At 41.8% G+C, this 24695-nt stretch overlaps 1 protein-coding gene and 1 long non-coding RNA gene across 3 annotated transcripts; both read left to right on the forward strand.

The window, feature by feature from the left end:
* Positions 1–784: 784 nt before the first annotated feature.
* Positions 785–9658, forward strand: LOC121662543. Its single transcript, XR_006015320.1, has 3 exons — positions 785–1087; positions 7587–7745; positions 9461–9658. It is a non-coding gene; the product is annotated as an uncharacterized LOC121662543 (long non-coding RNA).
* Positions 9659–10164: 506 nt separating this feature from the next.
* LOC121662541 (inhibitor of apoptosis protein) lies at positions 10165–20472 on the forward strand. Of its 2 annotated transcripts, none has more exons than XM_042023780.1 (9): positions 10165–10322; positions 11731–13802; positions 13915–14014; positions 15231–15309; positions 15876–15924; positions 16888–17130; positions 18296–18550; positions 18705–18746; positions 19573–20472. In XM_042023780.1, exons 2-9 carry the CDS (start codon positions 12929–12931, stop codon positions 19764–19766), a joined length of 1836 nt encoding a protein of 611 aa, XP_041879714.1. In that variant the 5' UTR covers positions 10165–10322; positions 11731–12928; the 3' UTR covers positions 19767–20472. The 2 variants fall into 2 exon arrangements, with proteins under 2 accessions (XP_041879714.1, XP_041879715.1); XM_042023781.1 differs by lacking the exon at positions 10165–10322 and adding an exon at positions 10873–10890.
* The last annotated feature ends 4223 nt before the right edge of the window (positions 20473–24695 follow it).

The raw sequence follows: 24695 nt of genomic DNA on the forward strand, positions 1-24695 counted from the left end.
TACCACACTGATGCATGCGGGTGACACCGAGTCAGGCAGTGCCTGTGCTCTGCCCAGGTTGGATCTCTTCCAGTTCACAGGCTGCCCAGGAAACACAGATTTACCTAAATCCTGGCTTCTCCTGTGCTGCAAGTCAATAAGGTCCTGTAAATTCTCTTTCAGGGACAGAGACTGTTTGCAGCTCCCTTTTGGGGTGCAGATGGGGGAGGCATGGCCTTGTGGGTTCCCCTGTGGCTGGGTGCAGGAGGTGATGGGGAATGCCAAGGGGGAGGCAAATCGGGCTGTGTTGCTTCCCTCTCTTCACAACAGCCTTCCATTGAGGTGTGCGGCCTGTAGCACTTAGGATGACTGTAGCTACCCCAAGGAACCTCAGGGATGGCCTTTGTCTGCTGAATATCCTTCTGTTGCAATAGCAGATATTCACCACAGAAACACTCCAGCTATGCAGCAGTGGTGTGCATTGCTCCCCTGAGTCCTTGGCTCCATGGGCTGGAGAGATCCACATTCAGTCCATGAATTCTCACATCCCTTCAGACTCAAAGATGATTCCCACAAACTTTGAGGGTAATGCTGTCAAATATCCTGCCCTCTGGAAAGTTTGTTTACCAGAAATTGATCTGAAACCTCACTGAGGATTCCACTGAAGCCTCTTTGGCAATAAAATGCCACCATCACACTGTATGATAGATCATACTCTGGAAAACACAGCCCTTGGTGGAAGCAGCCAGATAATTTTGATTATCTTCACTATTTGTTTGTGAAATCTGGCCCCATGCCATACTTCGTAAGTATGTCAAAACTTTCTGTGTGCTTGAACTTGCCTGTGGACTGCTCAGCTTTCCAAAATCCTGATGTGTGAAATGCACTGCTGTGCTCTTCTGCAGGACCACCCTCCTGATGAGCTGTTCATCCCTACGCTGCACTGCTGTGCTCTTCTGCAGGACCACCCTCCTGATGAGCTGTCTGAAGAGCCCTCTCTTCCCTCTGGTTGCCCCAACAGCAGTCACCTCCTGCATTTTGTTTCACCTACAGAATGAGGATGAGATGGCCAAACTACTGCTAATGTGAAATGCAGCTGCCGTGACTGGTGAGTACCTGGATTTTCAAGTTCAGATGTAGCAGTGGGGACAGTGCCCTTAGCTGCAGGGAGGATTAGCCCAACTCAAGAGAAGGTGCTCACTGCTCAGAAAAGGCTATTTGGAACCAGTGCATGTGGCTACCCAAGCTAGGCCTCCTGGGCTGATGTTTCCTGAGCTGAGGCCTGCCAAATGGACACCTACAGATAGTGTCTGCCTAGGAATGTGTTATTGCCATAGCTCATTATGTGTAATTGCACCAGTAAAACAATGACCCTTTCCTGATTAGTTTCTAAAAACACCCCACCCCAAAACACTGCTTTAAAAAAGAAACAAAAACCCCCTAACTTGTGTTCTGTTCTCTTGCCCTAAAAGGAAGAATTTTAGTTTTGTTTCTCTGCAGTTTTTAATCAAATCCTGTCCTTGATGAAACAAAAGTGAAAAATGGACAGAAACAATAAGAAAAAAGTATTTGAAGAGCTGCTGTGGTTACTCATAATTTCCTGCTATAGAATTTCTTGTATTTTCTGTGGTTCCTAGAAATGGCAGAAGAGCACAGGTCTGGTTTGTGAGATCAGCTGTTGCATTCCTACCTTTGCTACATAAATCATGCACTAAAAAACATGTATATCTGGAACAATCATTGACTCATTTATCCTTTTCCCTTGTCTTCTGATTTTATTTATGTTTTCCTCCTAATGATGTTACAAAAATGTGAGACTTTGGAACAGTCTCCCTAGTTCCTTAACACTCTCACCTCCTCAGTACTCAACAGACAGAAAAAGGCACTTTGGGGTGGTGCATGTAATCCATTTAAAATGTCTCTTTTAGGATTTAATACAAAAACACATCCTAAAGGCATGTTTTTCTTTTCATTTGACTAGAAAGACTGACCAGCTCAGATATAAATATCTATTCTATAGCCCTTATATATTTTACTAGATGATCCTCTCTTGCCAACTGCATCATTGTAACCTTTGTCCCTCTCTTGCCTCACATTCAGATTCTGCACCCTTTTTTGGTGTTTCCCGAGAGTTTTGTTGGTCAGCAGCTCTTTTGTTTTCAGAGTTGCTACAGCATGCCTGCCTTCTATAGCTCACTGCAGTGCCTGCCATAGTGTTCTATTACAGAAGACAAACATGCATTGCTTTGCAGAGACTTGGGTTTTGTTCAGCTATTTATTGAACAGAAGAAATTGGTTTACAATGAATTTTTTTCCTTATCTTTGTCTATGAAAAAGCCATAGTCTTTCTCTCTGAGGCTGGGCAAGTACACTGTAATGTGGGAGGCCTGACAACCTGCAAACAATGCAGCTGACAACTTGTCAGCTGAAGAGTACTTGTGTGTAATAACTAAAGGGACAAAACAACGTTTGACAAACAGGATATTGTATAAATGTGCTCATTTTCTGTGTGCAGGAGATTAGCATTGGGTAGAGAGGAGCTGACTGGAGGGGGAAAGAGATGTGAAAGGACAGAAACAAAAGAACAGTGCTCACAATCACTAAGTATATGTATTTCAGTCTACAAAGTCTTGGCACACGGGACTACATATCTGGATGCAGGATTGAGCAGCTTCATATGTACATGCAAAGTTCCACTTTAAAAGAAATAAATTTTTTAATTACTCCATAGGAGCCAGCAGAAGGGAAATCACTGTGGTAACACGGAAGTATGCTGCATCTTTTATAGCAATTGCTGCATTTTGAGAAACACAGCCTCAGAAGCTGTAACCTCATGAACTGCTTAGGCATGAATACCACTATTGTTTCCAAGTAAGAAAAACAAAACCACAAAAAACAGAAACTCCTACAGTCCTGGGCCAATGCCAAACTCTTGTATATACTTTCAGTGGAAGATAACCTGCTTAATTTTGGAAATGTTCCCACAGTAGCTTATTTTGCACTTGTAACTGTGTGGCCAAGTGAAGGAGACAGTGTTCTGGAGACCTACAGTATGTGTTTGACAAAGTTCAGACACAAGCCATGTTCCTAGTTAGAAATACATTCAAAACTGTATTAGGAAGAGCTTTGAGATAGGATAAAAGTTACTTTTCTTTAAAATCAAACTAAGGAAGTCATAAGGAAGTGGCAAGAGGCCAGTATCAAGCCTCAAGACACTGGTACTTTATTCAGACCCTTGCATTTGTACTTCTCAATGTGCAGGTGGTGCTAGAAATCACGCTGTGTGTTTAAGGCTTCAACACATTTGATATTGAGACTTCTTCTGTGCCAGTGCTTAGATGGTAATTTAATCTCCACTATTGCAGAGCCTGAAGGGAGCACAGCACCTTGTGTCTCAAAACTGGTGGTCTAGTCTGTTTTAAATATGTGCTTTGTCCTCAGAGCAGGGTAAAATCCATCTCATGTCAACTTATGACATTAATGTTTTTTAAAGTAGTGACTTAAAGCCTCATAGGCTGGGGCTTAATTTTCCATATGCTGTACAAGCACATTTTATCAGGTTTTTCTTTTTGTTCAAAACATGTTCATATTGTCTTGTGTGTCAGGAATGGGGTGCTTTGTTTCTTGACTCTTGCACAGTGGAAGGATGGGACAATCTTACTTGGGCCCTTCTCTTCACATTCTTTGATCTTTGTGATCTTCAGGACAGTGCTTTTTCAGCTGGAAAAGGTCTTTCTCTGCTGAAATAACTCAACAGAGAACAAAGGACCCTTTGCTTCCCCAAGGCTACTGTACCCTCTGTCTCAGCAGCACTGTGGAGTAATGAACACAGCATTTAACTCCTGCTTCCCAAGGCAGCTGTGCTCGCGGCCACTCTGAATTCCTGACTCAAGAATGTAGAATGTTTCAATTTGCACGCAAACTTCTTTTTCCCCAGAAATCTGTGTTCATAAGGACTGGAGTGACTTTTTGGATTATCACAATTAGTAACACTGAACTTCAGATAATAGGCCCAGATTATTGTAATAGAGGTTGAGATGGTTTTCATTACATAAAGAGATTATCTGATACCAGGAATGTCTGGTACTGGCTGGTACTGGGAGAGATGGATTTTAGGTCAGTGCAGCTACTGGTGGATGCTAAATTAAGCCCTGTCAGTATATTCTTTGTTTTCTGAATCTGAGGTGGTCCTTCTGAATAAGTATACCAGGAAGAGAACAATTTTTCTTGCTAGTCCACTAAAAAAAACCAAGTGAGTATTCAGCATGACATCTAGTGTCATTTTAGCCTGATTTTGGCATCTCATTCATGCAATCATTTTTTTGTATAAGAATGTAACTGTCTGTCCACTCCATCCCAATAGCTTTTCAATTCTCTGAATAATTTAACAGCAAATCTGTCAAAATTTGACAGCAAATTCCAGCTTCTAGAAACCCAGTGTTCTAACTTTGCCATAAATAGATATTTATATTCACTCAGTTGGCACTTGCTGTTCCTCACACTAATGCCCTTCCTGTTCATGTATCCAGTGGGTACTGGTATGTAGGTTAATAATCAATTTGTAGCTACTAGCCAAAAAACACTAGCTTAACCCCTTATCAAAGACTCATCACTCTTCTTCTGTTTCTACTATGTTTTCCCTCTAATATATTCTCATGAAAATATTACAGTTTAGAGTAAAGTCTAAAAGAAACTTTTTTCAGTAGTGCATGCTACATTACTTTTAATTTATTTATTCCTGTAAGTAGTAAGAAGTGAAAGTGAAAGCATTTTCAGTACAACTATGATTCCTCTTATTTCTCAAAATATTCTTAAGAAACATGGTACTGTGCAGTAGAATACAAAAATGGAAAGCTCAGCTTCTCTCAGGCTGCAGTTTTAGTACCATTTGGCACCAGGATTAACCTAAGCAGCCCTCACTCCTGTCATTTAACCCTGTGTCTGCTACAACTGCTTGTGCCATCGTTGTTCAAGCAGAGCTGATTTATGACTTGTTCAGTTTGCATGCAGGGGCTTGGGGTTTTTTGGTCTTGCTGTAAATCACAAATCGGTTCCCCACAAGCTGCATTGGGAACTCAGGCACAGAGTTCAGATTTCTGGTTTTGCTTACAGAATTAGGGCCTTATTTTGCATGTTGCAACAGAAGGCTTAAGCTCCTCTTTGTATGTGGGTTTGCAGAAGTTAGTGTGTTCCCATGTGTTTATGTGCCATTTGAAGCTGTGACGTAGATACTTTGGGAAACTTCATCTTGTATCTGTAGCCTCTGAGTGGATGATTTAATTTCTGAGGCATTTGGCTTTTTAAAAAGAACTCTTTGTCAAGGCAATCACCTATTTTCTAGGTAAAGTGTGATGGAATCACATTTAGCATGATTGACAAATTACTTGTATCTTCCTGAGCCTAGCAGCAGTCGTGGTAGAAAACCTCCAGTGTAATCCTCAGGAAATTAAACAGTGTCACACCTGATTCTCTTTCAGTTGAAGGAGTACTGACATAAAAAAATTCTCCAAGAACATGAATAGCAACAGCTAGTTCAACTAAAGCAAATTAAACACCTTAGGAAGGTTTTAAAATCTGCTGAGAGATGATGAGGAATAAATGAGAGAAATCAGATCTAGAGAAATTACTCTGACAGCAGGAACTAACTTGGAGTCAAAGCAGACAACCTGCTGTTTAGAAAGACAACTCCTTTGGAAAAAAACCAAGAATGTGGAGCTTTGAATTGACAAAATTTGAAGCAGTTGAATAGAACCCTTTGATTTCCTTGATATATAGGTGGTCCTTTTTCCACCTGAATGCGGTTTATTTTAGTCCAGTCATCTCTGCTTTGGCATTCTTCATGCTCCTATCTCCTGCTGAATGTATGTTTGTTATACCACCAGGAGAAAAAAATGGTATTCCTAGAAGCAGACAAAAACACTTAGAAAAGTGAGCAGATTCTCCAATCTAAACAGATAATTGAACTCAACATCTACCAAGATCTTCTTGCAGCTCATTCTGATTATTTTTTATCTTCCAAGTAAATATTAATGAGAGTTTCTGACTGATTTAAAAGCCTCAACTTGCGCAGTGTGGCTTTGATAAGTTCTTGAGACTATTCATGGCTAATGGGAGAATTTATCTGAGCACTAAATGTGAGAAAGCCCACAACTGATTTAGGTAAACCTAAACTTTTGTACTCGTGATCCTTTGTGTAGGAGGATGTGGAAAAGAAAACTCTTGTCTGTGTGCAAAGGGAATGGAAACTTTGCAGACTGTGAATGCACTGACCTTCAGAAAGGGAGCAGCAAGATTTTTTTTTTTCTTGAACATTTAGGGTTATCACAATGAGTCATGGATGCCCTTAATATCTAAATATTGTATTTGTCCCTTGGGATTTTTTCTTTTTTTTTTTTTTTGCTACATGCCCAAATGCAATTTAAAAAGCTTCATTTAAAAAAAGAAATAAAGTAATCATTATTGCTGGTGTAGATGTAGGTGCCCTTGTCACTGAAACTATGGGAAAAACAGAAACTCTCCAACAACATCTTTTCAGTGTTAAGAGAATCAAGGCATTACTTTATTCTGGCCAGCATGTGCAACAGAAATTATTTCATCCACATATGCCCGGGTTGTGCAGTGAAAATAATTCCTTCACACATGGTTCTTTACCAGACTTTTCCCATATTTATACATAAAAACTCCAAAGAAATTCACGTTCATTGGTCTTAAATTACACAACTCTTAGTATTCCATCTCCTATTGGTTATTGATCCCTTTGATGCTAATCTGGTCCTCGATCTTTGATTCTCTTATCGATCTGTCCCTAGGTATCTCTGGCCAAACCAGCAGTTAGTGTTCCTTAGTGTTCACTTATCTCCTGTGCATCTTCTGGCTAATCCCAATCTGTGGATGCTAAACTCACCAGGCCTCTCCCGGTGAAGACAGTTTTTGAAAAGAAAAACTTCAATTCCCCTCCCCCTGGGCAAAAGCGAACAAACCTGTGACTAAATTTACAAATAAAAAAATAAATTAAAAGTTTCTGTGTTTAGTCAAAACGAAGTGGGCAGTTTGCACCCACACAGATTATCAAAACATAGCTTGTCTGATCTCATGTTTACAGGATGTCAGAACTACTCTGCTCTTGGGACTTGGCTTCATTTGTAAATTGAATAGATAATGCAACTTTTATCTACAGCTGGTATTTTTTGCCTCAAGTTGGCTTTTCCCAAGTTTTCCTTAATATTCTTTTTTTTCATATTTCTCTCATCATTATCTTCCCCTTATGTCCTGAAGGAGTTGAGGAATTCCTTCCAAAGCTTTTGTGGAACCCTATCACCATCTTAGGTCAGTTTATAAGACGAAACCTCTTCACTGCTCGAATGGGGGTTGATGCTTACAGTGAAGCCAACACTATGGAGTTCAGAATAAGCAGGTCATGTTCCATGGAGCCATTTGATACCTTTGGAAAGCTGAAAAATACCAGTGATAAAATCAGTAATAACTGGTTTTATTTTTCATACAGGTTTTACAGCAGGGTTTAGATTTGTGGGAGAGTGGGTACAGGAGTCAGTAGCAACAGAAAGGCAAATAACAATGTGCGTTTCCTCCATCTCTCCTCTTCATAGATGTTTAGAGGTGTGTTACAGAGGCACCACTAAAGCCAAATGTTTTAACGTTGTGGAAGGTGGTAAACTGCAGAATGCATCAGAGAAGGATGGCAGCGTGAGGAGACTGACATTCAGCAGGCCTTTCAGAGAAGACTTCTGGACTTGCAGTTACATCAGGTACTTCAAGGGCTGGCTGTGTTACTTGGTGTGATAAAACACTCATGCTGCAGGGTCACTGCTTTCCATCTCCAGAAATTTGGCCTCTAACCTTTGCTATTTCAGTCAACAATACCATGAGGTATTTTCATAAACACTAGTAATGTGGCAGTGGCACTTTTATTAGCACTTTGGCCTCTGCGGTTTCCTTTGGTTGAGGACAGCTTTATCTGAATGCTGCCTTCTCCCCCTCTACCCAGAGCTAAGAGCTGGCAAAGCAGAGTGCCTTGTTTGCCCCTCACTGGTTTTTAGGTCAGGACTGTGACCTTAGAAGGTTGCTGCAATTGGTGAAAGGGCTGGAATAAGAAACAGTCCTAGTTCTCAGTCTCATGGCCTGAGAACCAAAGCCAAAGCATTTAGCTTGGGTAGGGCTTAAGCACCACTACTGTCCTCTTACTCTGCCTCTGGAGAGTTACCCTGGCCCCAGGCTGAAGCCACACACAGAATGCTAATGATAATACACTGTTCCTCAGGAATTTCAGTTCTAAGAAGAACTCTTAAGTTGCATTCTTACTTCATGTCCTTTGCGTAAAGGACTATCCATCATTGCAGCTAAGTGGGGAAAGTTCCCTCTTACCTCTTTCTCTGAAAAGTGAAGAAATTACTGGGAATGAGGGGCTGCTGCTACACTGAATGAGGCAAAGCAAGCAGCAAAAGCCTGACAGCTCAGGGCAGCTACACCTCTTTTTCTGCTATCACAAGCATTTTAGCCTGCTTTTTATTTTCTCCCCCTCCCTTCCTCCATTGCGACATGAGGCTGTCAAGCACAAAGGGTGAACCTGAAACTGGCTGCCTTGAGGCCTGGGAGGGGAGGAAATAGTTTATATTGCCAGATTAGCAGGAGGCCAAGGGTACAGAGGGGCAAGGGCAGATAGTGGCTGGGGGTGGAGAGGCATAAGGGAGGGAGGGAGGGATGCAGGAGAGTTAAGGAGGAACACTGGGTTAACTAGTCTTGGGAGAATGTGCGGTAAGAAGTCAAGAATCTGTTACAATAGATCAATACAACTTCATCTGGGGAGTCCTGTTTGAAGTTCTGAAACTGGGGATAACCAGTCAAAGTAAATCTTTAAGCACTTGCAATTAAAGCCTCACACAAATAGAGAGCTCAGTTCCTTGTGTGACATTGAACAGTTCCCTATGTCAAACAAAACTCTAAATACCACACCTCCTCACTCTTCACATAAGGTATTTGAAGGGCTGGCTCCATTTTTGAACCTTCTCTTCCCCGTGTCAGTAAGCTTCCTTAAAACAATGTCAGAGATCTGACAACCATTTTAAAATTTAAAAGGAAGTTTTTAACTTTCTTTTTTTCTGCAACTGCTGCAAAGCCAATGTTTCTCTATCATTATGTGATGTTAAATAGTGTTACAGTAGAAGCTCTACCGTACTAGATGTCGCTGCCGCAGTTCAAATTTGACAGATAGTATTGTTACATATGATAAATGTCATCACATATGGCAGGAAATTTGAAAGAGTTTTAGAAAATATATGAATGAGTCTCTTGCAAACTCATCTTACTGGAACTCTGATACAGAAAATTATCCACTAGTGTCATAATGCTGTTACACTTCCTTTATTTTTACTCTTCAGTTCTCAGTTGTGTAAACACCCTACTACCCATCTGTCATCACAAAACGGGGGCTTTTTAAAATCTCTTGTCTGGTGTTTGCTCATAGGAAATGCCAGACCATGACTGTGCTGGGACATTTTGAGCTTTTGGTCAGCGTTCTGGTAGGTGCTGTGGAACTTTTTCAGATTTCGATATGCAGAGATACTGTCTTAAACCCCTCCGTGGAAATTTATGGTCTTATTTTGTCTTCCTCTTGTTCTTTCCCCGTGACTTTCAGTGACCAAAGTCTTTCGTCGGTCATGTTGTTTCCTCTCTGGCAGACTGCAGCTGCCTATATTAGGAAGTGCGGCCGAGCAACTGTGTTGTACGCTGGTGTCGAGGGTGAAACCGCGGGGTTTGCGGAGAGCTCGGCCCTCGCCGCCCGTCCAGGGGAGCGGAGCTGCGTGTGCAGCCCGTGCCGTGGGAGCGCGGTGCCGGCAGCCCCGGGCCTCGCCTGCCCCAGAACGGGCCAGGACGGGGTCGGCGGCCCAGGCCGCCTGCAGCGGCACCGCCCCTCTGGCCGCCCCCCTTCCCGGCTGCCCGCGGGCTGGAAATTCCCGCCCGGGAAGCACACTCGGGTTTCCCCCGCTGGCAGAGGAAAGTACCCAAGGTCCCCGCTGACGGGCCATCCGCCCCCGCAGCACAGCGCCTCGAAGGGGCGGAGCCCCGGCGCCGAGGGCCCGCACAGCCCCGCAGCGCCGCTCCCGCTGCCGGCTGCCGCACGACGGCGCTGCTGGCCCGCGAAGGGCGGGGCTGTGCCCGCCCCGTCAGGCGGTGCCTGCGCCCGCCGGGAGCTCCCGGGGAGAGCCGAGCCGGAGTTTCCCGGGCGGGGCGCTGCCGGCGGGGGCTCCTCTCCCCCCGCGGCCTGCCAGGCGCCGCATATAGGCTGGGCCTTGCTGGGGGCCGCTGCGGGGCCCCGCTCGGAGGCCGTGAGTATGGGGTGTGGGGGGGTGGCTGCGGGTGGGAGCGGGCCGGGGCCCTGTCGGGAGGGCGCTGCCGTCAGGGGGCGGGGGGTGCCCGTGCTCTGTGCCCGTGCCCGGTGCCTGTGCTCTCTGCCCGTGCCCGGTGTGGCGGCGCCGGCGGGGGCTGGAGGGGCTGTGCGGCCCCAGGCCGTGGCCGCCGGCACTGGAGGGGAGCGCGGCTGCCCCGCTGGAACCCCCTCGGGGAGCGGCGCTCGGGCCCCCGGGAGCAGAGGGAGCAGAGAGCGAGGCCCGGGGTGACCGCGGGGGTACGTGGATCGTGGGGCTGTCGCTGCCGGGGTTGGGAGCGCGCTTAGGCCCGGCCAGGCGGGGTCTGGTGCTCAAGATCTGGTGCCTTAGCGCAGGGGGTTGTTTCTGCAGTGCTGTGTCATCGTGACTGAGTCTTCCCTGGAAAAACCTTTAAAAAACCGATCCTCCAGACCAGACTAATAAATATGTAATTTTGTATTTATTCATAGCTACATATATAAAAACCCTTTGGACTTCGTCTTTGCCGTTACCTGAATTGTTGGGGAAGGTCAGTTTTGCTAATGTCCTATGCTTCAAGTATAGTTGGATTTACCTAAATAAGACAATCCAGTACTCTTTAAGTCAGTGTTATAAAACTGGGTCTTCATTGTTTGAGAATCTGCAAGCTTAAACCAATTTAAATGGATGCAACTTTTTCAGTACAGGATCTCACCTTTAGTTACACAGCTTGTGATCAAGTATCCTGATTAATCCGTCTGCCAAAAAATTCTGCTTGTGGGTTAAACAGTTTTGCATATGCGTCAGTAACAGGGAAATGAAGTGTGTAAAATCCACTCCATATCACAGTGTGTAGAGTTGACTCCCTGAAACTTTCTACGTGACATTAGACAGGCAGAGAAACTTGGGACTGTTCAGCCTGTAGAAAGAGAAGGTTGCATGGAGACCTCATAGCAACCTGCCAGGATCTGAAGGGGATCTGCTGGGAAGCCAGAGAAGGACTCTGACAAGAACTGTAGTGATAGGACAAGGAGTAATGGGTACAAACTGAAAGAGGAAATTTATGTTAGATATTAGGAAGGAATTCTTTACTGTGAGAGTGGTGAGACACTGGAACAGTTTGCTGAGGGAGGTTGTGGACACCCCCGTCATGGCAGTGTTCAAGGCCAGGTTGGATGTGGCTCTGAGCAACCTGGTCTGCGGGAAGGAGTCCATGCCCATGGCAGTGGGGATTAGGACTAGATTATCTTTAAGGTGCCTTCCAACCCTTAACAGTCTATAATTTCGAAAAAGCTTATGGTGTTTCAGTTTGTGTAATTGCTGTTTGCATAGACATTGCATGTACCTCATCTTGTGTATTTTCAAATACTCCTCTTTTTCTTCCTTACAGGTTTTGTTCTGCCCCAAAAAATTGAATGATTGAAACTACAGATACTTACAATTTCTTCTTGAGAACAGTCAGTGTCAATATGGAGACGTAGGCACCTTAGAAGGGACTTCAGTCTTAACTCTGGGAGGTAGTTCTGTGCAGAAATAAAGAAACTAAGGCAGAAATAAAGAAACTAACCTGAGAGTTCTGTTTGCTTCTGTATGCCAGAAACATGGCATACAGAAAAAACTTAATTCAACAGTATAAAGCATCAGAATGTCTCAACACAAGGCAATTAATTTATGTTAAATTCGATAACTCTGTACTTGTAACTAAGGCACCAGGCTAAAACTGAAATGCTCTGTTAATTCAGTGCTGACTTGTAGACAAGCCTGGGGCTATCCTGGTTTGTTAATAGAGTTCATCCTTGTCTGAGACAGTGTATAGGATTTGTTTCTCTAATAGCTGAATATTCTATACATGTGAAGTTGAGCATAAACTAACTTCTTTAGTCTAACAACTTGTTACAACAATATGCAGAAATTGAGAGGGGTTTTTTTTGGAGTCCGGTAGTAGCAAATATACGAGATCAGTTTAGTAATGTCAGTTCAGGGTCTCTATTTTTTGTGTGCCCTTTGAACTTGATAAACCCTTCTTTTCAGCCTCCTATTGAGGTTTTACAAACTGAAATCTTTCTGTGTGTATAAGCTACATATTTATCAGATGTCTAGGGTGAAATCTTGTCCTTAAATCACTTAACATATGTTCTGGATAAGAACAGTGTTGTTTTAGTTGCCCCCCAATTTAGTTTCTCTACTGACAAAGGGTTTTGATAAACCCATTTGAGATTTTTCCTCTTTTGATCCCACTTCCACGAGCCTGACAAATTGGTACTGCTCTCCCAGATATACAGAACAAATGAAGCATGTGATTCTTATATGATTCAAGGGAAATTCCTCTTCAACATACTTTCTTCAATTGTTGAAATGGGATTGGGCAGCTTTTGCACTGAAAGCAGTTGCTAAACTAAGATACAAGAACTTCTCAAATGTTTAAAGGCTGTTAAATCATGAGGTCAGTTCTATTAATTGCACATTTGAAGTTACACTTTAAAGTATTTATTGCTTTTGTACAGACAGGGGTTATTCCAAATTGCCTTTAATGCACACAACTACCTCCCAGAGGAAGACTTGTCCCATTTTTCCCAAAACAGTCCATTATGAACATAGTGGAAGATAGCCCTTTCTTGGCTAGCATCATGAGGCAGAGTGCTCTGTGTGGTGAGCTGAAGTATGACCTGTCCTGTGAACTCTACAGAATGTCAACGTTCTCTACTTTCCCCATGAACACACCGGTATCAGAGCGGAGCCTTGCCCGGGCTGGGTTTTATTACACGGGTGTGCAAGATAAAGTTAAGTGCTTCAGTTGTGGCTTAACATTGGAGAACTGGCAACCAGGAGATAATGCTATGGAAAAACATAAGCAGCTGTATCCTAGCTGCAGTTTTGTTCAAAGTGTGCTTTCAGTTAACAACCTTGGACTGTCATCTCGTTCAGCCTTTTCACCTTCAGTTGCAAGCAGTCTCTCACCATCTCTACATTCCATAGCACTTTCTCCAAGTTTAGAACAGGTTGGATATTTCAGTGGCTCTTTTTCCAGTTTTCCTCAAGACCCAGTAACTACTAGGGCAGTTGAAGACCTTTCATTCTTGAGCCCTAAGCTTCACAATCCTTCTATGAGGACAGAAGATGCTAGGCTACGCACCTTTCACTCATGGCCACTGACATTTCTCTCACCCACTGATCTGGCAAAGGCTGGACTTTATTATTTGGGGACAGCAGACAAAGTTGCTTGTTTTACCTGTGGTGGTCAGCTGTGTAATTGGGAACCAAAAGACAATGCTGTGTCAGAGCATCGGAGACATTATCCCAACTGCCCTTTTGTGGAAAACCTTATCCGGGACCAGCAGAGTTTCAATGTTTCAAATGTGAGCATGCAAACCCATGAAGCACGTGTTAAAACATTCATAAATTGGCCAACCAGAATTCCAGTTCAGCCTGAACAGCTTGCAGATGCTGGCTTTTACTATGTAGGTAAGAAACCCAGACTTCTCCGGTTTTATTCATACTGCTATGTCCAACATTTACTTTCAAGTAAGTTGTCTCAGTATTTGCTAGATATTTTACCTTGGTTTTCTTTTTTAAGGTCGCAATGATGACGTGAAGTGTTTTTGCTGTGATGGTGGGTTAAGGTGCTGGGAATCTGGAGATGATCCATGGATTGAGCATGCAAAGTGGTTTCCAAGGTAACTTGCAAAAAATCTTTATCATAATTTGTTCTTATTCCTAAATGTTCTAATTTTGGCAGATATGTACTGCACTTAATAGTTTTGTTGAACTTTATTGATGTACAGGTTCACTCTTTCATTTGGGTGTATTGCATGCATGTCTGAAAGCTCTGAAGTGCGTAGGTGGGCATAATTAAAACATTTCTTCATTAACCATGGCACATAATACTTTCCCATTCATTACTAAAAGCTGTGTGCATCCCCAGATCACTAACAGCAAGTGAAACTGCATTGTTAATGAGCATACCCTTCTCTCTAGGAGAAGCAGTCAGGAAGCTGACTGAGGAGAGCAAGGGCTGCTGAGAAATGAAGTAGAAGGAATGTTTAACTCACTGGTTCTAGTTTTGTGCCCATGCTGAATGCTCTTGAACCTGATGTTCTGCTTGTGTGGTTTAGTTTCCTACATGTGGAAAGGCTTGTGAAGAGGGTTTCAGTGGTTCTTTAGTGTGTCTCTACTGGAGGAATGACAGAAATGACATTTTAATGTCACCTATAATTAAATGGCAATTTCATACCTAATTGCTATCTATGCCCGTGGAAATCACCACCTCCATTACAGAAATAGCTGCACTTAATTTCAGGAAAGCTAATTATAGTTCTTCTCATTGTAGATCTCCAACTAAGGTTTCATGGGCAATTTATCAGCTACTGCTGGACTATATGATGTATGTAGGGTTAAATGTCACTGTTGTTCCTTACTGTGTTAAGCCTGTTGGCAAATGTACATAAGAGATAAACCTATGTTAGTGAAGCAGATCTGGCTTTGATAGTGGTGTTAAATTTTGTTAGATTCTTTCTTTTGAATGATTTGAGTGGAAGATAAAAATGGTGAGATGCAAGATAGAAACAGTTTATCACTGCACTTTGTAGTGATTCTGACACAGTATCATTTCTCATGACATGCCATTTTGATTACAAGTGGTAGCAGAATGTAAAGCTGCTGCATTTATATACATAAGCCAGCTGATGGCTGGGTGTCATGGGAGAACTTTATCTAAGTGTCACCGGACACTAGGCTGCACCAAGCTTCCAATTAGGAGTATTCTTTCTCTTCTGAAGGAAGAGAAATGTATTTAAGTTACACTAGGTTTAAACTTGTTCGTTCTTCTTGTTTTTTTTTTTTTCCTTTGGCAAGTAGAAAGTATGATTTGATACACTTTTGTCAATGTTTCAGATGTGAGTATCTGCTTCGTGTAAAAGGAAGAGAGTTTGTAAGTCAAATTCAGGCCAGATTCCCCCATCTCCTTGAACAGGTAAACTTTTACTGTCCTGTAACTTTGGTTTTCCCTTGTTTAACAGTGCTATGTTCTTTCTTTGAGTTCAGTCCATTCTTCTGCCTCATTTCTGCGTATGTTTCTCCTGGGTTTCTGACATCATAAATGCTCTTCATGAATATGTAAAAGAAACTAGTGCTGAACCATGGCTAGTCTTGGACTAGTAGAGTTTAACCTCCACAGATTACTTATGGAAAGTCCTAGTGAGGACAGTGAGCTCCTTTATGTTAGCAGAGGGAAGTTCTGATTATACACTGAATATTGCAGATCAGTAATTATTATTTCAGAAATCAGTCATGGACAATGTGAATTATTTCTATTTGTAATTCTTATGGCAAGAGTAGCCAAACTCCTCTTCCTGGAAGTGGTCAGCACCAGCTTTAAGTTGATATATAGTTGCACAAATTTGCAGACTTGTGTAACTGCAGGTGAAATATTTAGTGGGTAGAAAGCTTAGCAGGATTGGTGATGAACAATGTGTTAGAAAGGTACATAGAGGGAAGAGCAATACTTTGATACTAACGTAGTTCTCTTGTGTTCCACAGCTCTTGTCAACCTCTGATCCGCCTGTAGATGAAAACCTTGATCCTCCAAGTATGTATATTAAAGCATGTTTATAAACTTCCTCAGCATTTTGCACACTTAATGATTGCTAAGCAAGTTAGCTTTGGATAGTGAATTCTTAGATTTGTTTCCTAAAAATTAAATAATTTTGATGTTGTGTAGACAAACTCCAAGGAAACACCTCTAAGAGATCTTGTTTTTCATTTTCCTTATTTTCATGCTAGCAGCTCATATTGACATTTTTGGGTTTGAGTGCTTGGTTGCTGTTTTTGTAGTTTTTCATTTCAGGGTTGGGTTCAGCAAAGCAAGTGTTGAGCTTGGTGGAACAGTTGCTAGAGGGTGTCATGACTCTGCAGTTACGCAATTCCGTCTCTAGGCATGTAGCTAGGTAAATGCTCTGAGTTGAGCAGCAGCAGTTAAGGAAGAAGGTAGGACAAGCTGATCCAGTGAATTCTTTCTAGGCTGGACTCTGGTTACAGTGGGAAAACCCCTTCACCCTCTGGGAGGAGTTTATGCTGTCCTAGTCCCTGCTGACTGAGGACAATGAGTCAGAATACCACGTGTCCGGTGTTTACTAAATTAAATGCAAAATACTGATCAAGAGCTGGAATAGAGGAATTGTTTGTACTATAAACTCTGACTTCCCTCCCCCACCCCTGGCACACCCTCAGGACATGTTTCAAGGCTGAAGTTAGAAATAACTAAGTATAAAAAAAAGCTGCTAAAACACAATGGAATTCTCAGAGGTTTCTCTGGATTAAGCTAGGTTTTAACAAAGGTCTGACATGGATTGATGTTTATTTTGGCTTCAATCCATGACTAAGTGACTGGCTTCCATTTTTAAAATGACTTTTAAAAAATTCTCTTTAAACAGTTGAAACTTTTTACTGCTTAGTATTCATGTGTGTAGGTAATGTTGATGTGTCTGACTTCTGGGGTTGTATGGGTATTTTATTCTTCCTGTTATACATGAGGATTTCCCTTTCTGATTAGTTATTCGTTTTGAACCTGGAGAGAGCCATTCAGAAGATGCAATCATGATGAACACACCTGTGGTTAAAGCTGCCTTGGAGATGGGATTCAGTAGAAGGCTAATAAAGCAAACAGTGCAAAGTAAAATCTTGGCCACTGGAGAAAACTACAAGACTGTTAATGATCTTGTGTCTGATCTGCTCACTGCTGAAGATGAGAAGATTGAAGAAGAGAAAGAAAAACAGTTGGAGGAAGTGGCATCAGGTAGGCATCAGGCATAAGTAAAAGTGAAATCTGCAGTGGTTAGTAATATGTATACTTTTAATGTTTGTTTTTATGCACTAAGTGATTTTGTTTCATTGCTGTTAGGAGCAGCTTCTCTAAAAGCATTGTCAGGATATCTGTATGGAACTAGAAGTCTGAGAATTGATTCATTCCCTTTTAGGAGAAATGTTTCATAGCAGAGGCCAAGGGTTCAGAATGACCTTTTCTTTCCAAAGCGCATTTTTTTTTCATTTGTGTGCCTTTATATTGCTGTTAATAAAACGCTTGGTACACTCTACTAATTTTTATCCAGATTTGCCTGCTCTTTAAGCTGCTTGAATCAGTAAGCCACCATATCCACCTCCTAGAGGGGGCCATAAACTTCTACAGATTCAGATTCTGTAAGATGGCCAAAGATCTGCTTTTCTGTCTGACTCAGCCCATGTATGTCATCAATTTAAGTGTTTATTTGATGTGTCTTTAACATTTCCTGTTGCTTCAATGCCATCCAGGTTTTGAAGCCTAAAGATCCTTCTGATTTTGAGTCTGTGAAGCATAATGAATTATTTCTATTATAAATTGAATTAAGGCTGCTTCTTTCCTAGTTGCATTTCTATCAAGAAACCATAAATGGATTCAGCATTAAATCCTACTGGAAATTTTTTTGTTCTTATGTGTGGTAGAGTATTAAAAAAGTCTCCAGAGTCTGGTTGTGCTGTACTTCTGATTTTCTTGTACGTAATTGTGTTGGACACTTCTTAGAAGAGCTTTCTTTTATCTACAGCCTAGCACTGACAAAAGTTAACCTCTTGAGATGAGTTAGTGTTGGTGTTACACTCTCTGGACAGCTGCAAAGATTGCACCTCTATGTAAGTCTTGCTAGTGTGGAGCTAGACAAGGTCCCCTCTGATCATTTAACCTAGAGATGAGAGCAGGAAGTTTCCTTGGTGAACAGGCTTTGGCTCAGAAGCTGCTTGTATGTGGTTTCCTTAAGTCTGTTTGTTATGTGAATACCACTAAAACTTGCTGAGGGTTTTATTAATGATGTGTGATAAGCAAACATTTCAAATAGAGTTTAAAGAATGTATCAATTGCTGTTAAACAGAAGTGCAACTTGGAGTAGTGTATTCCTAATTATTTTATCTAATTCCCCCTTACATTCCAGATGATTTGTCCTTAATCCGGAAGAATCGAATGGCTTTATTCCAACGTTTAACGTGTGTACTCCCAATCCTCGGGAGTTTACTATCAGCTAAAGTGATAACAGAACTTGAGCATGATGTTATTAAGCAGAAGACTCAGACAGCATTGCAGGCAAGGGAACTGATAGATACAATTTTAGTGAAAGGAAATGATGCAGCCAGCATCTTCAGGAACTGTCTACGAGATTGTGACCCTGTGCTCTACAGAGATTTATTTGGTATGTCTGTCTGGTTTCCTTTTGCTTTTAAAGAATATCCTTTTATAGAAGTTTAACCAGTGCTCTCACAGCAATCTAAAGAAAAAGAAACAAACTGATGCTGTTTGAACATAGATTAGTCAAATGATAAGGGTTTTTTTTTCTTTTATTCTAGTGGAGAAGACCATCAAGTATGTTCCCACAGAAGATGTTTCAGGTACCTTAAATTCTACCTTCTTATCTTAAAGACTATTGTGGAACAAACAGCTAGCATATAAAAGAAAATTACTTTGGTTAAGAAATAGGTTTGGTGCTTTACCCTCTCTCTAATTCTGCTTTAGTAAGATGAACTGAAAAAGTTAACCAAAAGTAAAGTGCATGTGCATACTTGCAGGCAAGTCTAGCAGGTGTAAGCTGCATCCTGTGCCTTACTCATGCTTTTGCACATCATAGGATGTAGAGCTTTCTGGAGCTCAACAATTCGAGCAGCACATACTGGACTTGATCCTGATACAAGCTCTCATTCAGGCATTTAGTAAAGACTGGAGAATGAATAGTTGGTTAGCATTTCAGAACAGGTATCATCTCTGCTTTTCCAGAGTGGGCTATAGGTGTCCTGAGATCTACCTTGACCAACAGCTGTGTAGATAAAAACTTGTCAGACATGAGCTTGAGTTTGTTCTGGTCCTGTGGTTTAATCTGTTAATAGACTGTAGAAAGGTGTACAAGCATGGATATAGCTCACTTCCACCCATCAGGCTGTGGTCTGTGTTTCTGATACCCAACCAAGAGAAGTACAGCATTTGCTAAAATGTGAACACTGGTTGGCCTCCAGCCCCTGGGCTGTCCAACATCTCACAGAACTGGAAAGTACAGACTAGTTCCTTGCATGCCACTTTCTGAGCTCTGAAAATGTTCTGCCATCTATATTTTGTCAATACAAGTAGGGAAATAGAACGGAGAAAGGACATGGCTACACTCTAAATATATTTTGATAGATTCACCTATATTCAGGCTGACAAAAAGTTAACTATTTTTTCCAGGTTTACCTATGGAAGAACAGTTAAGAAGACTGCAAGAGGAAAGAACATGTAAAGTTTGCATGGACAGAGAAGTTTCTATTGTTTTTATTCCATGTGGTCACTTAGTGGTGTGCAAAGAATGTGCACCATCCCTGAGGAAATGCCCTATTTGCAGGGGGACAATAAAGGGTACAGTCCGGACATTTCTTTCGTGAAGAGGGAAATTTGCAAAATGTCTTTTTTCCTGCCGTCCTCCAACTGCTGAAGCTTAAGCCAGCAGTATCTTAACAATGGAAGATTGTGGTACAGAAGAGGATTAATCAACTACCTACAAAGTTTTGTGATAGTAAATTGTATCATCATTCTGATGTGGGTATGATTATGTATAGAAGGCCTTTGGTGCCAAAGACTCTCTCTGTTCATAAAACTAACTCAATATTAGGGTGAGGTTTTTGTGGCGTTCCTTTTGGAGTAGGGAAAGTAGTTTCACTGGTGTCACTTTGATTCAAAGAAGTTTTTGTTTAAGTTCCTAAAATGGAGCTTGGCATAACTCTTCTCATGAGTTTCCTCCACATGGATGTGAGGAAATATACTAAAATTGCTGTTATTAATAGTTAATGTTAATTAACTTCAGCTACTTCTGGTTTGGCTTTCTTCTTGACTTAAGGAGAAAAGAGGCTACTGTTGCAGGAACAGCAGGACTTTAAAGTTTTTTTCATGTCTTGATAACTTGTGTAATGTATATTACTAATGGTTTTTATGAAGACTGAATTAAAATATTTCTACTTCTCAAATTTGGGCTTGTTTACTCTGTTGCCATTGTTGACTTTTCTCTGCAGATGGCAGTGACTAGAATGCTGTCTTTTCCTGATAAAAGTTTGGGGTTGTTTGCCTGCAAAAGTGCAATAAAACTTAATTCCATTTGTCTTTCTTTCATTTTTGAACAGGGACGTGAACTTCTGTACTGTTTGGTGATTTCCTCTTTATTTAAAAACAAACAGTAGCCCCCCAAAACCCCAACAGCATCTGATACTTCCTTCTGAATTGATTTTCAAATGACACAAATCCTGGTCCTCATGACCTTAAAGATGAGACAGAGGGTAGCTATACAGTCTTTGTGCTGGGGATTGAATGTAAAAGCTACTTGTCTGTGTTTGGAATGTCACAGGGATTGTGCAGTTCAATAGCAGGATCTCCCAGGCGCCTCTGAAGTCTTGGGTCTTGTTTTGTAAGCTGGTAGTTTGGGAGCTCCTATTCCCTTACTGGTTGATTCTTTACCCTTTACAGCTTTTTTATCCCTAGACTTGCATGGTGAATACCTACAAGGAGAGGTGTTCATAGGTAGTTTGCAAGGATTTCATGTCAGACAGTGGAGGAATAGTGCCAGGTATGGCATCAGGTACTGCAGTGGTGGAGTCAGTTTGTTTCACTAATTTAAAGTCATCTTCAGTCCACAGTTGCCCCACACTTACCGCCTGAGTGTGGATATCCCAGTCTTCAGTCCAGAGCTGGATTCTTTACCTGTAGATTGGGCTTGCTGTAATTCTTTTAAATGCAGACTTTTGTCGAACTTCATTACATGTACATATCTTCCCTTTATTTTTGTTACTAAGAATGTAAACATTTCAAACCTAGCATGTAGTTTTAAACAGCTTTGATTAATGTGCTTTTGCTTTTCTGGTTTTGAAATGTCTCTAAAAACTTTTTTCTCTTGTGTAACAACTTAAAAAGTTGTCAAAGGTTGTGAAAGTTTCTTAAGTAAGAAAGCTCAGGACTTGAAATTTGATTAATTTGTTCCAGGCCAGAAATCAGTAGTATTAGAACAAAGTGTACTTTCTACAGATTGAGATGAGCCTGCAGGGGGAGCTGGCGAGGTCAGGCTCAGCTGAAGAATGAGGACTTGCTAGCAGGTACACGTTGTTTCTGAACAGGGAAGAGGATAGGAAAATACATAGTAGCAAGCAGACTTTTTAAGCAATGCATTTTTCTTTAGATCTGTATGGGGTGAGAGTTTTTCAGGCACTGCAGTTAACTACATGTAGATCAGATGAGAGGCTATACAGGGCTTTAAAAAGTGTTCAGTGTCATTTGTGATGCCTGTGTGTATCTCCCTCAGGACCTGCAGAATACCAGTCAGCCTGTCACTGAGTGTTTTGAATATCCCTTCAGATCGCAGCTTCAAACAGCACTGGCTCTCTGCACTAGGCACCTGAATTGCTTTGAGAAGTGGAAGAACTTGATATAGAAACTAGTGGGTTAAACTCTGTGACCTAGTTTTGGCAGGAAGGCTGATGTAGGTTATGACTTCCTGCTATGCCCCAATATAATGACTGGGTGCCCTGAGGACAATGCTGTGCATGTGAGCACTTATGCTCTCCTTAGTACTATTCCAAGAAAGCTCTAGTCAAGCTTTTATCTAGCACATTGCAAACAGCCCTGGTGAAAGGTTAAACCATGGAGAACAGTCTGTTTAGTGTTTCACTGGGAGAGGATCAAGTGACTTCTGTCACTTGGGAACCAGCTGACTGTGCCCACACTTCATTTTGCTTCCACTTCTTTCTTTGAAAGTGTTTTCCAAAGCTTTGACTGGATTAAACAACAATAAACAGCCCCCCTACCCCCAGCATCCTGTGCAACTCTGCTGACTGAGCAGCTCGAGTTCTTGGACATGAGTGTTTCAGGCCCAGGGCTTGTCATGAGCTGACAGCATGCGTTTGCAAGGCTTTGAGGGTGTGGAGGATGTGAACTTGGCTATCATTGGAGTTCAGTGGTCAGACTTGCTGTGGGATGAAGACAGAAAGCAGTATTCCCAGCTGCTGTAAATGAGCAATTTCTTTGCTGGAGTGAAATGTATCACATCTGCAATGGATCTAGCCTGCAGCAGTTGTGGTTTCTGATACTAGTTTGAGATACTGCAAGATACAGAGGATTCCCAAGTAGCAGCTGTATATTTTGTGAAGCCACTGCCATGCAACTTTATTCGGATTAACAATGATTTTTTTTTCTGAGTACTTTTTTTTAACTGAATGCACATCTCTCTTCTGTTTGCTTTTAAGCATTGACCAGGAAGCCCAGTGTTCTTCAAATTGAAGACAGCATGTAGTTCTAGTGCCCACAAGTGATCAGACTGCCACCACTCCTAACAGAGCACTGCTTTTACATGCCAAAATGAATTGCCATGTAGGAAATACCTAGGAACCCCATGAGCCTGATACAGAAGAAAAATCTTTATATTGCTGCTTTTTGTGCCTGAAAGAGTTAGTGGTTGTGTAGTATCTCCATAGTACTCTGCTTTCAGAACTTGATTCTTTGGTATATGCCTCACAGGACACCAGAAGAGAGGCACATGAAAATTGTAAATAGCGTGTTCATCAGCCTTGAATTCTGCGTTGTGGCAGTTGTAGTCTAGTGCGCCTGGGCTGTGCAGTGTCATGTTTAATGTTGCAGATGCTCTGAACTTGCAAATTCAGTTTTCTGAATATCCTACCTCAGGTATGTGAATTCAGGCAGCCGATGTATTCTGGACATGGAAGGTGCTCTCTATTTTGTTGAACTACTTCAAGTGTAACTGTTGTCACTTGCTCCAGAGGTTACTGCTGCACAATCAACTTCCTGAGACATTACTAGAGACATTTCTGTCTCTAATGGAACATGTGATCACTGTGTTTACTGATGCTCCAGCCCAGCTTCCTCACTGCTGCCATGGGACCCTTCAAGCATAAGAGTCTCTGGGGTATTGCATACATCCTGCATTTGGAGCACAGCAGTATTCCCAGCTGGAGCACAAACATTTTTTGAAAATACCACTGCAGCTGTGAGGACCACCACTTGGCACTCCTTCAGTGTTGTCCAGAAAATGTGTTTACTTTCTCCCCAGGTCCATTCTCGTTCCCTCTGGTTCCATATCACACCTAAATTCTTAACCTCTTGAGTTATCTACGCACCTTCCAGTCTCTGACGCCCTTCCACTTTGCTTTTGGCAATACTGTCATGTTGTTCCTTACATATTGTTCAATGAAGCATGTTAAGAATGCTGTGTAACTTTTCAGGGCAAAAATAGAGTGGCACGAGTATGTAAGAGCTCTGAACAAAGAAGAAAGGTATGAAATATTTACAAAAGGATAATATTCAAGTTACTGAATATTATCACAGCAACATGATTTTGCTTTAACAGTTTGAGGCTTTTTAAAAATAAAAACACAAATACAGCACTGCAGCATTTCCAGACTGCTGTGAAGCCTTTGGTGCTCAGCCCCATCAAACCAATTAAGCTGGAAGTGCTATGATTTGGTACTGAATACAGGCTAAAGGAGAGTTGCATAAAAAGGAAAGGCCTATGGGATGAAGGCAGAATACTGCAGCCCTGAGATGACTGTAAGGTTGATCTTGATGTGTTTGAAGGACAAAAGTAACATTTATGATAGCTGACCTAAGGTGGCCATGTTCTGTAGTCAGTGACTGACTCCCCCAGCCTGTACTATTAAATGAAAAACACTTCTAACATGAAGCACAAACCCATGAATATGAAGGATAAAAGGTTTGCTAGGGGTTGTGTGAATGAGCTGTAATAAATGAATCGAATGCTGGTGATGGGCTTAAAACACGACCCTGCAAATGCAGTTCCCTGATGTGTCACCAGAGGGGCTCCTAAGGCAGACAGAACTAGGAACTGCAGTGCTCAGCCATCAGCACTGAAAAGAGAACCGACACACAGTCCTGAGCGGATAGACTAGGAACAACTGAATCATCTTTACAGTATTAGTAAACTCAGGTAAGGAAGGGCTAAATGACCATAGCACCAGCTCCCTTTATACATGAGTAACAGAGCTGGGGTTTCACTTACTGCTGGAAAGATAAAAATAAAATTTATCAACTGCACTGCCCTTTCCTTTATCTGGATTCCAAACACCTGAAAGGAGGTCAGGTTTTATGTTTGCACTGACATGTCTGAAGTCTTAAACACATACTTTTGCTTTACTGTAGTAATGAGATTACAGAATAAATTAGAAATTATTAAACTGGGCAAAAATGACCTAGGTCTGGTATTCTAGCATTTGAAAGTATACATAGTGAACACTTCTTATCCAATGCTTATGACTGTAGGAATTACAGACCCAGCTAATAAATTAAAAATTCAACTGAAA

This window comes from Corvus kubaryi, unplaced genomic scaffold (assembly GCF_017639235.1).
Source record: "Corvus kubaryi isolate FWS band 111438036 unplaced genomic scaffold, C.kubaryi_AGA036_p1.0 37256, whole genome shotgun sequence".
Lineage (NCBI taxonomy): Eukaryota > Metazoa > Chordata > Aves > Passeriformes > Corvidae > Corvus > Corvus kubaryi.

Excerpts from the sequence above, each read along its gene's own strand:
- LOC121662541 (XM_042023780.1), top strand. The coding sequence starts at position 12,929 with ATGAACATAGTGGAAGATAGCCCTTTCTTGGCTAGCATCATGAGGCAG. Across the intron at positions 14,015-15,230 it reads CATGCAAAGTGGTTTCCAAG|ATGTGAGTATCTGCTTCGTG; the intron begins GTAACTTGCAAA and ends TCAATGTTTCAG. Across the intron at positions 15,925-16,887 it reads TGAAAACCTTGATCCTCCAA|TTATTCGTTTTGAACCTGGA; the intron begins GTATGTATATTA and ends CTTTCTGATTAG.